Source organism: Buteo buteo, chromosome 7 (genome assembly GCF_964188355.1).
Source record: "Buteo buteo chromosome 7, bButBut1.hap1.1, whole genome shotgun sequence".
In the NCBI taxonomy this organism is placed as follows: domain Eukaryota; kingdom Metazoa; phylum Chordata; class Aves; order Accipitriformes; family Accipitridae; genus Buteo; species Buteo buteo.
Window position 1 is genome coordinate 21,556,953 of NC_134177.1, and position 12,789 is coordinate 21,569,741.

Sequence of the window (12,789 nt, forward strand, 5' to 3'; positions counted from 1 at the left end):
ATAATAAAGGCCTAAAAGCAGATTTGAGTGCTACTCTAAACTGCCTTCACAAGCCAGAAAGCCTCATTGAGTGCTACCTTAGTTGATTTTTTGAGGGTGTCTGACACTAATGCTCCCTTTTCTGTTTCCAGTTCCTTCCCCCATCATTGGCGATGGTACCAATCCCACAGTGCTTCTTGTTTCAGTGGCTGGCAGTGTTGTTCTTGTGGTCATTCTCATTGCAGCCTTTGTCATCAGCAGGAGGTAAGAACTTAAGCTTCTCTCTCCCCCTCTCTCTTTCATGAGGGAGCTTTTTGTCTTCTCCAAACAAAGCTAAATTCTTTGATTAGCATCATAAACAGTGCATTTGCATTACAAGCTTTCTCCCATGTAGCTTTGATCTTCTCAACATTAGTACCAACCAGCATGTGATGTAATGGCAATAGTTCCAGCTCTATTTGCCCTTCAAATGCAAAGCTGATTCCAATAACTGGCATTGAGAAGCAAGCCAGCTAGAGATTTGTGGTTAGTGTAATTTGAAGTTAAGTTTAATGGGTATGGGTACAGTAGATTTTCTTGGACTGACTCCTGATAGACAGGGAATAAACAACTGCACTGTTGTGAACTAAGCCATTAGACTGCTACGCTTGTGATTTTTGTGTTAGTCTGTATGAGTCTGCATTAGTCTTTTGGGTTAGTCCTTCCAGCGTGAGTGGATATGACTGTAAAATAGAAGCCATAGTCATTCAGCATCATATGCAGTAACACAGCAGACTGGATCGATGGTTATTTCGTCAGAGCAGGACCATAATCTTCTACCAAGTAGTTGTTCATTCTCCCAGATTCAACCCAGGCATCAGGAACAACCCTGTGAATGGGAGGACAGTGTAGCAGAAACACAGTGTAAGTGTTTCTGTCTTCATCTTTGCGTTCAGTCTCATTTAAAAAGATCAGCATGATTTTGCTTCAGTGTAATTCTGAGATAAAACTGGATGTGTCATTGCTGCTTCTGAAGCCTGGGATCTGAGGGATGCACGTTTTCTCAGTCTCTGTTGATCAGTTTAATGGCATCAGCCATAAATGTGCACAAATTCCTTTTGATTTGCTCTCTTACTTTAAATTGTCTTAAAGAGCAGTTAAGTCACTACAACTGTAATATCTGGAAAGTAGACATGCATTGTTATAGCTTTCTGTGGGTGTTCAACTCAAAGCCTCCATGCTGACAAGAAGAAAGAAGAGCAGAACATATGAAAATGTAATGTGGAGAGACAGGTTTATTAAAAGCCATTGCAACAGAAAATAGCATCACTGAGCTTGATGACTTAATCTCCTCTCCGCTTTTATTGATCACTTTATTATTTAAGGCAGGATTGATAGCAGGATACATTGGATTTCTAATTATGAGTCGCCACCTTGGAGAATTGAGCCTGTCGAGCTGCTTTGAGATGATTCCTTCCCCTCCTCCCCCTACAAAAAAATGTCACTTCCCAAGGCTGATAAACACTGCTTGGTGATTGGCCCTCAATGGATCACTTTTTAGAAAATGAAATGTCAACCCCTTGCCCTCATATTGATTCTCTTTAGTATCAGCCATAAAGCTGTCAAAGGAAAGGCTGCCTGGAGCCAGGTAGCTGACAGACTCGCTGATGCGGGTGAGCACTCAGCCAGGTCTTCTCACCGCTCAGGCTGTCTGTTCAGTTATCTCTGCCCACAAGTGTTCAACTTGGACAAAGACAAGACAAAGAGCAGGTGGGCAGTAGGGACAAAAGGCTGGTCCAAGCACTGGTGGGAATGGAGATAAAAGTATGCTGGTGGCCATGGGTTCAGAGATGTCCCGTAGCTCTGCACTGGTAGGTCTCAGAGAGGCTGTGGAAGGGGAAAGACATAGCAAGATGAATGAAATACTAGGACAGTGAAACTGCTCTGTGCATACTAATGCATGGTGCCTTGCTAATTAATAGCCTTCCTCAATACACAGCTCTCCAGTAGCTGGAAGTAGCTCTCAATAAACAGAACCTAATAGTCACTGTTACTCTAACGATTTTAACCACTTTACCAATGTCATTTAGAGGTGTGGGCTTTGGGGATATTTCATGATGTTCCTACGCCAGCAGAAGTTAATAGCAAAATAATTATACTTTGTTCCAAAATGACTTCAGATGAGAAAAAAAGCTTTTCTGTCCATACAGTCCCCATGAGGAGGTATTGTAGTCTAGCTGTGACCTAAAAGTCGTATTTGTACAATCAAACCCATGCTTTGGCCTGCAGACATGGCCTTTCTGCATCCGTGAGCCAAACGTGCGAACTGGGCATATGCTGTAGGTGCCCACTTTTGAACCCTGGGTTATTACTACTAATTTAGCGTTACATTTTTTCAAGTCACTGCTCAAATCCCAGAATTCATGTTTACAACAGAATTTGTCAAAGGACTTTGCCTTCAGGCAGCTCAAGCTGTTTGGTTCTGTCCTGCGACCATGTCGTTTGTGTAACATGAGACCTAATCTGCCTAAATGTTAGTTTAAACTTACTGAGGTTAAGATGAGTGTATCCACAGAGCAGAGTGCAGGAGGTAGCATGAGTGTTTCTAAACCCCCTGCTGCAGGACCACTGAGTGAAATTACAGTATCTCAAATAGAGTTCTAAAGGATTTGGGAAAGTCCAAAACAGAAAGAGCCACTTTCTAAAAGGGCTTGCGTGGAGTAAGATGGCCCTACAGAATCCTCTAGTCATCTGAAAGTTTCTCTCAGTAATTCTTCCAGTTGGTAGCTTGATTTATCTTCTGCTCCGTCAACAGCTGAACGCATTTGCCCACCTTCTGCGGACAGTGTTGGATGAGATGCTCCGCCGGCCTGGTGCCTGGCCACTGCAGCACCCCCAGCCCCTCTTTGGTTTGGAGAGGAGGAGGTGGGAGCAGCGGTGCGGCACCGGGTCCTTGCTGTTTCACGTCAGTGCGTGCTAATTACCTTCTGTTGTTACCTCCTCTTCGCGGCCAGCCCCCACCTGTAGGTCAGCCTGTGTCTCTGACTACCGCAGTTTCTGAAAGCTTCTGTGTTCTTTTCCTGAATGCCGGCTATTTAATCACCACCACCCAAATCCCTGTAATTACAGGGTTCAAATCTGCGACAAAGGCTCCCTTCTGCCACTCAGGTGAGCTGCCCCTAAAGGCAGCTCCAGCCCCGCATGCCCCATGGTGCGGGGCTCCGGGGCTGCTCTGGGGGACAATGGCAGGCAGGAGTGTCCTGCCCCCAGCCAAGCAGGAGAGGTCAACAGGTGACACAGGGAGAAGTGGAAGTAGGTAGTTAGTTCGGAAGGTATTATTTAAACTTAATAAGCTACCATTATATTGCTTGAACAGCAATCCCTTTGTTTCCCTTTGCTTTTTGCATGTCTCTGGGTTTTAGTAGGGGAAGGTTATTTTTTTTTATCTGTTGTTCAGGTGCTTGTACTTTTAAAAATAAGATAAAGAGCATTTTTCATACTTAAAATGCTTTCATGCAAAGCCTGTTTGTGTTTCATATTTCCCATCTGTGCCTAAACTTTAATAAAATGAATTTGAAGGGGTCCTGCTTAAAATGCAGAATCTTTTTTTTTTCTTCCTTTTTTTCTTTCCCCTGAGAGAAATTGTATAATACCTGAAACCATCTCTGCAATCTCCTTAGGTGACTTGGTCCTGTACAGCACTGCGTGAGATTTGTGTTGCCTCTTCCTTCTTACTCAGTTCAGCAACTGGGAGCAGAACATAGTCGTTTTATTTAACTCAACTCTGTTATACCAGTGCTGTAAGTCCTCGGGCAGATAAATGGTTTCAATTGATGTTTGGACCCAGTGTGGTTTTTAATAATGCTCTTCTTGTGATTTGGAGCCATTTGCGTTTAATTGACTTTCATCAAGAAAAGAAGCTCCCAACCGTTTATGGTTGGATGTGTACCTGCTTTTTATGTCTCAACACAAGTCCTGTTGATGTTCTTGGGAGCTGTGAGGTTTGGTTCAAAGATCAGGTAGCTTCACATGTCAAACAGGATTTTTTTTTCCTTCTGTCTCATGGTTAATTTATAGCTTTTATTATTGGCATAGTGTGTTTAACACCCAGCACTAAAAGACTGCAAAGACAAAGGCTGGGAAATGGCCTTTCAGCTGACAGCGATGGGAAGCTGCCATTCCCCGCAGGCCAGGTGCAGAGTGGGAAGTGAGATGCTTTTCGCTAATGGGCAGAAGGGTTTTGCTGACGGGAGGGGAATGGTGAGACTCAGGAAGATTTGCTGCAAGTGAGGCTCTCAGTCATGTGTTTTCTTCCTGTTCCCTGCAAGTTTTGGACCCCTTTTAACTCACATCTCCTGATAGGTCTTTCTCTCAGCCACTCCCATTTTCCTCCTGTACCCATTCACCATTTTCAGACTTTTAACCCAGTCTCACACCAGTGTCCCTGGCAGACCTGGTCATCTCCTGCCCCACTCCAGGCAGCGGGTTGCATGTTGCAGGCAGTGCCAGTTTGCCTCCTGTTCTCTGGGCCTGGTTTCTCCTTCTGCCTTCCCCCTTCACTCCAGCCCAGACTCTTGCCAGTTAGCTAACTTGAGTCTGACACGCTGGGAGACTTAGACTTCCATAGGAACAGGCAAACTAAGGAGTAAGCAACAATAAGCCCTTCTCTTCGGCAGTGTCTGTTCTTATGCCTGGTTCTGAACTTCCTGTGAATGGTGGGTAAAAGCCCAAATCAAATCTCTACATCTACGTACCATTAGATGCTGGGGAACCTCAAATCCCAGTACACATTTGGCTGAGCTGACTCCTCAATATCTTCCCTAACAGACTAACCTCTTAGATTAACTTTTCTTGATACCACTTACCCATTGAAGTGTAAAGCTGAACTGATTAAATACATAACTGGATACAATATCATGTGCGTAGGTGTAGAAAAGTAATCTATAGAATTAACATACTATACTACATTATTGTCTCCAACTCAGAGGGTTAGTAGAGGAGCTCTGCCAGGAGGAGTTCTTTGCTCCCTTCAATTGTGCAGTGATTAAAAGAATAAACAACATCCTTGGGATCTGCATTTTTGATGGTCGGGGGTTTTTTTGCTGCCATCCCGATTTCTGTGTTAACAGACTTGTTTCCAGTTTTAAATTTGCAGTTAAATAAGTGTGTTGGTATTGGCATTTGCCTAATTATGTTTGAAAATCAATCTACCAAAACACCTCTGTTGTAGCATTTAAATCCATACATGATAGGGCTAAAAAGCAGTTTGGTGCCTTTTTGCACAGATTTGCAAATAAACGTTTGAAAAAAAAGTGGCCAAAATGCAAGCTTTCTTTTCTTTCTTTAAATGCCGAGATACAGATGGATTTGTGTTTCCCTTGATGCTTTGTTGATGCCAATAAGACTTAGAGCAGTTTGAGAGGAGTCTCCTACCCCGCTGGTAGGTGTACGTTGTGTCATGGGCTATTGTAGGGGAGCTGCCGAACACAGGTTGTGGCAGGTGCAAACAGCTCAAGTCTCAGCAGGTCAAGAAGACTGAGCTTGTCTCAAAGTAAGATACTTATTTTGAACTGTAATGTTCTTTCTTTGTTCTGACAGGCGCAGTAAGTACAGTAAGGCTAAGCAAGAGGCAGATGAGGAGAAGCATTTGAACCAAGGTAAAAGGCAGTGGTGCTTGGGTTTTTTGATTTGGTTCGTAAAAGATGTCTCATGTTCTGATGCTTGGGGAGTAAGGGATGACATTGCTCTTGAGATGAATATGTTTCTGTTTTCCTGTCTTGCAAACATCCTTCTTCAAAACTATGTACTTTAGTAACAGGAAAAGCAGAAATATCTGGGTAAAAAGTTTTGAGGGAGCAGACAGGAGAAAGGTTCATCAAATTTTTCCACTGTTGCTTTCCCCTGAAAGACATCTGTTCTTGGCCAGTGATATCTAGGCATGACTTTTTCCCCACAATACTCTGCTAAAGCAGTTTCTGGATGGGCCGGAGGCAATCCTGCAGGAAAGGGTATATGAACTTTGCTGCGTTTTTTCCAGGACTGAATCCTATCATTACTTCCATCTCAGTCATCCAGGTACCAAACCTAGGACCTAGGCTCAGAATTTCTTGGCTCACAAAAGGGAAATGGGATGTGTTTTAATCTCACAGGTCCACAGAGAGGCTATTGGCCTGTTAGTGATGGCAGTGATTTGTAAAGCTCATTTATTGGCAAAAGCCTGATTCCTTACATCAATATTGGGAAATATTAAATGTTTACATTAAAAAGAAATTGCATTGGGGGAAAAATACATTAAGTCCTTCCTTCCTTCATCAGTCATTCCTGGCTTACAGTACATTTTTATTGTACGCTCTCTTTGCTGTTGTATATCATTAAGGGTTCGGTCTCATATGTTCCGTGTTCAACAGCATGTAGATCAGTGACTTCAAATAAAACATTTCTGCCTTGCAGGTGTTAGAACATATGTGGATCCTTTTACATATGAGGATCCAAACCAAGCTGTGAGGGAATTTGCCAAAGAAATTGATGCCTCCTGCATAAAGATTGAAAAAGTTATTGGTGTGGGTAAGTGCCAGGACTTTTGCATTTTTTTCTGTAAATATAGTTTTAAATTTGCTTTTAGGAAACATGGGATCCTATGATTTTTGTATGACAGTTCCCCCAAATGAACTGACATAACGGTTTGACAGCACTAGTGCATGCTTCATGTTCATGACCATGGATTCTTGTGCCTTTCTCCTTAAGGGGAATTTGGTGAAGTATGCAGCGGCCGTCTCAAAGTACCAGGAAAAAGAGAGATCTGTGTTGCTATCAAGACTCTAAAAGCTGGTTACACTGATAAACAAAGGAGAGACTTCCTGAGTGAGGCCAGCATTATGGGACAATTTGACCACCCCAATATCATCCACTTGGAAGGTGTCGTTACTAAATGTAAGTAGGTCATTTTCATGACAAGGCCAATTTGGAAGTCACTGAGAAATTAAGTCTGTGGTGGTGTGTGCTGTGTTTTTTTTTTCTTTTCTTTTTACCCTCTTTCCTGTGAAATGACAGATGGAACAGATTCACTGATAGCTAATAGGAGGAAATCAGTGCAGGACAAGTCATTAATCTTGTTGTCAGCTATAAATGGGTTTATGGTTTCAACTGATACTCTATCTGTAGGCAGCTTGTACAAGATTTTGTAGGGGGAATTAATACTGCAGGCGTTGGCTTTTTTTTTTCCCCCTTCTTGCTATGCCAAGCAGGCATCTTTCACATCTTTGCTAGACTGAGCTGATTGTTACAGGATAGGCAAAAGCAGATGGTGAGCAAAGAATTTAAAATGGTTGGGAGAAAAAAACACAAAACAAAACTACAGTCATATGTTTAAGGTACAAAGCACAGATGTAAGGAGCAAGCCTTTGAAAAGAAGTAGGCTATTTTATTGTGAAACTTGCTTATTTGTTTTCTCTGATTTACAGGTGTGATAATTTCACTCTGCAGAATTTACCTGGCTGATCTTTTTGTTTGGTTGGTTTGGGGTTTTTTTTAACTCTGTTAGTGTTCACTGTGCCATGAACCCTGCCTTAGAAAGAGAATGACAGCACTCACTGGATGCTGTTTGTAGGCTAGAACTGAAAAGACACCTGTAAGACAGACGTGCTTGGGTCTGACTTGATAAGGTGATGCTGTGATGATGTAGTTATTTTCCCTGCTCTGACTGCCCTAGGTAGCATGTTGGCAAAGCCTGGCACTGATCGCTAATCCTAAAAGACCCTTTGGATGTAGGGGCTCATGCTCAGGGTAGCAAAGAAAGCAGTGATCTTGTGAGCTGCTGTTAAAGGGTCCAATTTGTGAGCTTACCTTCTGCAGCTGATGGTGTGCATGGTGAACATGAATGCAGGGTATTAATAGCGTAAGGGATTAAAATTAGGTATGGTTGCAAAGTTAAAAAGTAAAATATTACTAGAACGAAGTATCTCTCATAGAGGGTTGTCAAAGCCATCAATACCACTGAAAAGCCCTGTCCTTGAATGTCGGTGGGAGCTGGATGCTTACTCTGCCGCTTGTGTTTCTGGAAATCTTACCCTTGCTCATTTGCGTTTCCCTCTCCTAGTCTGCCTTCTGTCACAGTTGTTGAAAATGGCTCATACAGTGTGTCGCTGTTTGCTTTTCAAGACAAATTCCACTAGGGAAAATCGGGGTTTGGACTAATTTTGACCATCGTTTACTGAGGGCCTCCCTCAAAACTGAAATTAAAAGATAATACTCTGTTTAAATTTTGCAGGTCTAAGTCTCTCTTTCTCTTTTTGTTGTTGTTGTAACAAAGAGAAGGGGGGGTTGTGGTCAGGCCACAGTGTTTGTTACAGACAGTGATTTTTCTAGCACCTCTGTAAAAGAAAGGCAACAGGGGAATCTTTGTGTTGAAATCCCACCGAAGCTGGAAACCCCATAGCAATTAGAGCTCTAGCTGTTATAAATGACTGTATGCATTTGCATAATGCAGTTGTCACTGAATTAAAATTATTTGAAATTTTCATTGAGGAGGTGGTAGCCTGACCCGAGAATGTTTCATTGCCTGGCTCACAGTAAGTGATGCTTCCACAGCAAGCCAGCTTGGTTACCTCAGAGCTGGTGTGTTTGGTAAACAGGGCTGCTTAAGACGACATTTGTCTCAATTTCTCCATAGGTTTTCTGAATGCTGTGATAAATGAATGCATTTAATAAACTGAAAATTAAAATGTGAGATAAATAGTGGTGTAGATGGGGGGTTGAGAGAGGCAGCAAAAAACCATGAATACATTATTGGCTGCTAGTCAAGTACTTTAATAATTGACTCACTGATGGTAACTTCTTCTCTCTCTATCCCCCTCCCCTGCTAAAGAAGTGCCTGAGTAATGAAATTACATGTTAATGCACTGAAAGAGTCTCCCTTTCTTCCTTTCTGCGTTGACATAGTATCTTTTGATTGAGGAAGGTTAATTAAAACTCATTTAGCTGTATTTGTTCAGTGGAAGTGTTCCGGTCACAGTTGCAAAGGATAAATGAAACAGTGACATATGCAGATCTGGTTAGACTTTTTCTCTTTCTGCCAAAGAATGCTTGTAAAGGTGAATTAGAGGGAGGATGATTTTTTATCACATCGCTTTCCTTAAGGGTGCAAGTACTCAGCCAAGGTCACTAAGCTCTTCACCCAGAGCAGTTCGCTGTATGCAATACCATTGCTTCTCTGCTGCATTCATGCAAATGGTAAAGGGTTCAGCTGCCAGACTGGCATTTCACAGGCATGCCAGTTTGCATGGGACCAAAACAGTAAGAGTTTTGATAACAGTAGGGAAGGGAAGGAGAAGCAGGAACAGTAAAAGTCCTGCAAAGGATAGGTTGGGACTGAAAAGGTGAAATAAGTAACGATGAGTGAAGTAAGTGATGTTTCGCACATAGATGTTGGCCTAAGTGAAATTTTCGGTACAGTCAGTCCTTATAGCATATTGTTTTCTAATAAAAAAAAAAAGTTTACTTCAAAAGTGGAAATCCCTGACAAACGAAGAGATAAGCATCTTGGTGAAAAATGCACAGAGGTAGAAATGATTAGGGGAACTTTCAATGCTGCAACATTTCATGGTAGGGTAGTTTCATAGCTGGTTGTTCTGGAGCAGATATTTGCTGGTGACAGAAGCAAGGAAAAGTTGAGTAGTTCCAATACATCTGATGTCAAGACAGAATTGAGCTATCTACAGCCTAGGTGACATGTCTATTGAATCATTCTTTACCCATAATGTTCCCTTATTCAGAGCTGCTCCAGTAAGTACAGAAGCAGAGTTTCTCTGGGACACTGTCTTTTATTCAGGAAGAAACTCTGTAGTTCCTGTAGCTAAAGCATAACTGGGAGGAAGGGTTGCCATGCCAGCGTGGTGCTGATCATCAGGTGCTTCCTTAACTTCAGGTGGGCTTAACAGTGCTTATCTTGGGACCGGGCTTTTGCCATTCGACCTTTGATAAGTCACTTCTCTACATCTCCCATTGCTCACTTTTAGAATGGAGATGATATTGAACATATTTCTGCAAATATCTAGGTGCTGAATATCCAGCATGATTTAACCCCATGAAATAATTAGTGTTACTTGTATGTATCTAAATGTTTTCAGTTTCAGCATCGTATGACTTTGTAAAGCTCTTAAAGATATCATCAAGCATTATTTATGTATTTGCTGATGTTTAGGCAGGAGAGTGCCTAGAAAGCATCCCTGTGTCAGAAACATTACATTACATTTCTCTTCAGATTGCCCAGCTTGGCTTTCTGTATTGCATCATGGGAAGCTGAGTGCTGCTGAAGCACTATGCCCCACACGTGACACAATTCATTGAATCATTTATCCTGTGGTTGATTTCATGAGGCAAATGGCTTTGGCTCATTTATAAATAACAAGAGACACAGGATACAAATTTGGGACAGAGAAAGTTGAGAGGAACAGCTTGTATTTTGCATTCTTGAATCCAGTTGTCTTGGAATACCTTGTAGCTGCTGACAGCTTCTAACTTGCCTAAAGCGTTGATCTTTCGAAAGAGGCAGAGAGACCAAAGCATTCACAAATTCCATTTTGAAAGAGGAAAGCTTTCTAGTCTGCAAGCAATTTAATTGCACTAAAGATTTTTGTCAAGTTTGAACAGATCTTTGTTTCTTAGCTCTAAATTGCCAATTCATATATTCCTTAGAGAACAGGAGCCACTTTAGTTAAAGACCTTGTCAATGAGTCAACCAAAGGGTTAACCTTCCAGATGGGGCCCTTTAAATGTTTCTGTCCTATAATATTCCTTCTCTTGCTCCCCACAGCTGAGGCATAAGCTTGGTGCTTTTCAAATGAAATTAGATTGTGTAAGCCAGGTGTCTTGGCAGTAAAATCATGTGCAACCCATTTTTATCCCATTAACATCGGTGTTCATCAAGGAATTGTGTTTTTCTTTATGTGAACTCTAGGTAAACCGGTAATGATCATAACTGAGTACATGGAGAATGGCTCCTTGGATGCCTTCCTCAGGGTAGGTGATTTCTTCATAATAAGCTAAGGAGATTTTATACTGGGAAACATTTTCTGGTTTTCATTCTGGTTCTTTTTTTGCAGAAAGATACTGAAAATTCAGCATTTTTAGAGAAATTATGTTTGTGCTTGGGAAATTCTGTTTTCTGGTGTTGCTCCTATTGAAAACCAGCATAAATGTAAAGTAGAAGAATATAGAATAAATGTAATGTTTAAAATAGCAGGGTCTTAAATAATCCATGTTTAATGGGAACAGTTCTGATTTGCTCTATTTTTGAAAGCATCGCAGTGGTATAGACTCATTAAAACCAGATTTATTGCAAACTGGATACTGCATCACTGGAAGCTGTGACAGAACCTCTGGGTTCTTACTTTACTGGTGAATTATAGACACTAGTCAGGAGAGTGAGGAAATAACATTGCATTCTATTTGAGAGAAGATGGGAATCCAGAGATATGCTCTTTGCCAATTTCACCAATGGTAATAATGTAGCTTTTAGCTTAACGCTCTGTGATTTTCTTCCTTTCCCCATATGCAGAAGAACGATGGCAGATTTACAGTCATCCAGTTGGTGGGGATGCTTCGTGGCATTGGCTCAGGAATGAAGTATCTGTCTGACATGAGCTATGTGCATCGGGATCTAGCTGCTCGAAACATACTAGTCAACAGCAACTTGGTCTGCAAAGTGTCTGACTTCGGCATGTCCCGAGTCCTGGAAGACGACCCTGAAGCAGCTTATACCACACGGGTAAGGAGGGAAAGAAAATGTCCAGTGAGTTTTCATGCCTACATACTGGTTTTGTCTGACTGTGTGGGAGGTGACAATGATTTGTTTTAAAATAATCTCAGTCATAAGTGAAAACCTATATCACAATCTAAAAATAAACATTGGCCCAGACTCCATAGCTAGTGTAAGTTGATGTAGTGTATTGCTACATCAGCAGCTACATCAGTATTTCTTCTCTGAGGGTGTGACCCATGTATTCCTCTAGTTCCTTCAGTGTGCTAGAGTGCGTGACAGGAATCTGATGCCAGAAAAGAGAGCTTGGGCTTCTATTCCTTCTGATGTCTACAGACATGCATAATGATTTCCAAGTGGCTAGTCCCACTGAGGTTTGATACAGCAAGTGTAGATACGCCACCAAAAAAAAATTAAAAAAAAATCCACTTTTGCCCATCGCAAAGCGAGTCATAAGTTTGACCTAAATAACTTGGACCGGGAAAAGAGCGAGACCTGCATTCCCATTTTTTGTTTCTTGCCCATTTTATCTGTATTTCAGCATCCCACTGTTAACTAATTTTGTTAAAGCCATTTTAATATGCTGCTTGTGGAATAGTACTAACGCAAGTACTTCTGGCCACAAAACAACATCCTGACCATTACCAGCCTTTGTACCAATACCTCTGTAATTAACATGTGTGTGAAGAAATAAAAGTCAGAGTTTATAAAGTCTCCTTTTTTAATTGCTTATTTTCTTTGTTTTTAAATATCTGCCATTCTCCATCTGTTCTCCCTAGTGCAGAGTTTGTTTGCAGCACTCAGATTTTGCAGTTTAATCCCAACACTCATCCTTTAATGGATTCACAGTTCATTATAGGGAAGGATAGACTCATGTAGTATTAAATGCTGGCCAGCCTTGGTATTTCTTGCTCATAAGGGTGGCAAGTGGAAGAAGCAGAAGCAGAGGTCTGAAAAGCTGTATTCAGGGAAATCAAAGTTTAGACAAACACACAAGGGTAAGACAGAAGTGATTGAAAAGTTTCCCTTTGAATTTAGTGAGAGGAGATATAGTATTATGTTTGCTCTCAGGAGTA

At 41.6% G+C, this 12,789-nt stretch overlaps 1 protein-coding gene across 1 annotated transcript in view; it reads left to right on the forward strand.

The window, feature by feature from the left end:
• The window catches only part of EPHA4 (EPH receptor A4), a 108,632-nt gene that overhangs the window by 82,714 nt on the left and 13,129 nt on the right, over nucleotides 1–12,789 (forward strand). Inside the window, exons 8-13 of the mRNA XM_075031879.1 lie at nucleotides 132–243; nucleotides 5,557–5,615; nucleotides 6,409–6,522; nucleotides 6,703–6,888; nucleotides 10,913–10,974; nucleotides 11,513–11,722. Of these exons, the coding sequence (XP_074887980.1) occupies nucleotides 132–243; nucleotides 5,557–5,615; nucleotides 6,409–6,522; nucleotides 6,703–6,888; nucleotides 10,913–10,974; nucleotides 11,513–11,722 (743 nt within the window). The remainder of the gene's footprint in view (nucleotides 1–131; nucleotides 244–5,556; nucleotides 5,616–6,408; nucleotides 6,523–6,702; nucleotides 6,889–10,912; nucleotides 10,975–11,512; nucleotides 11,723–12,789) is intronic.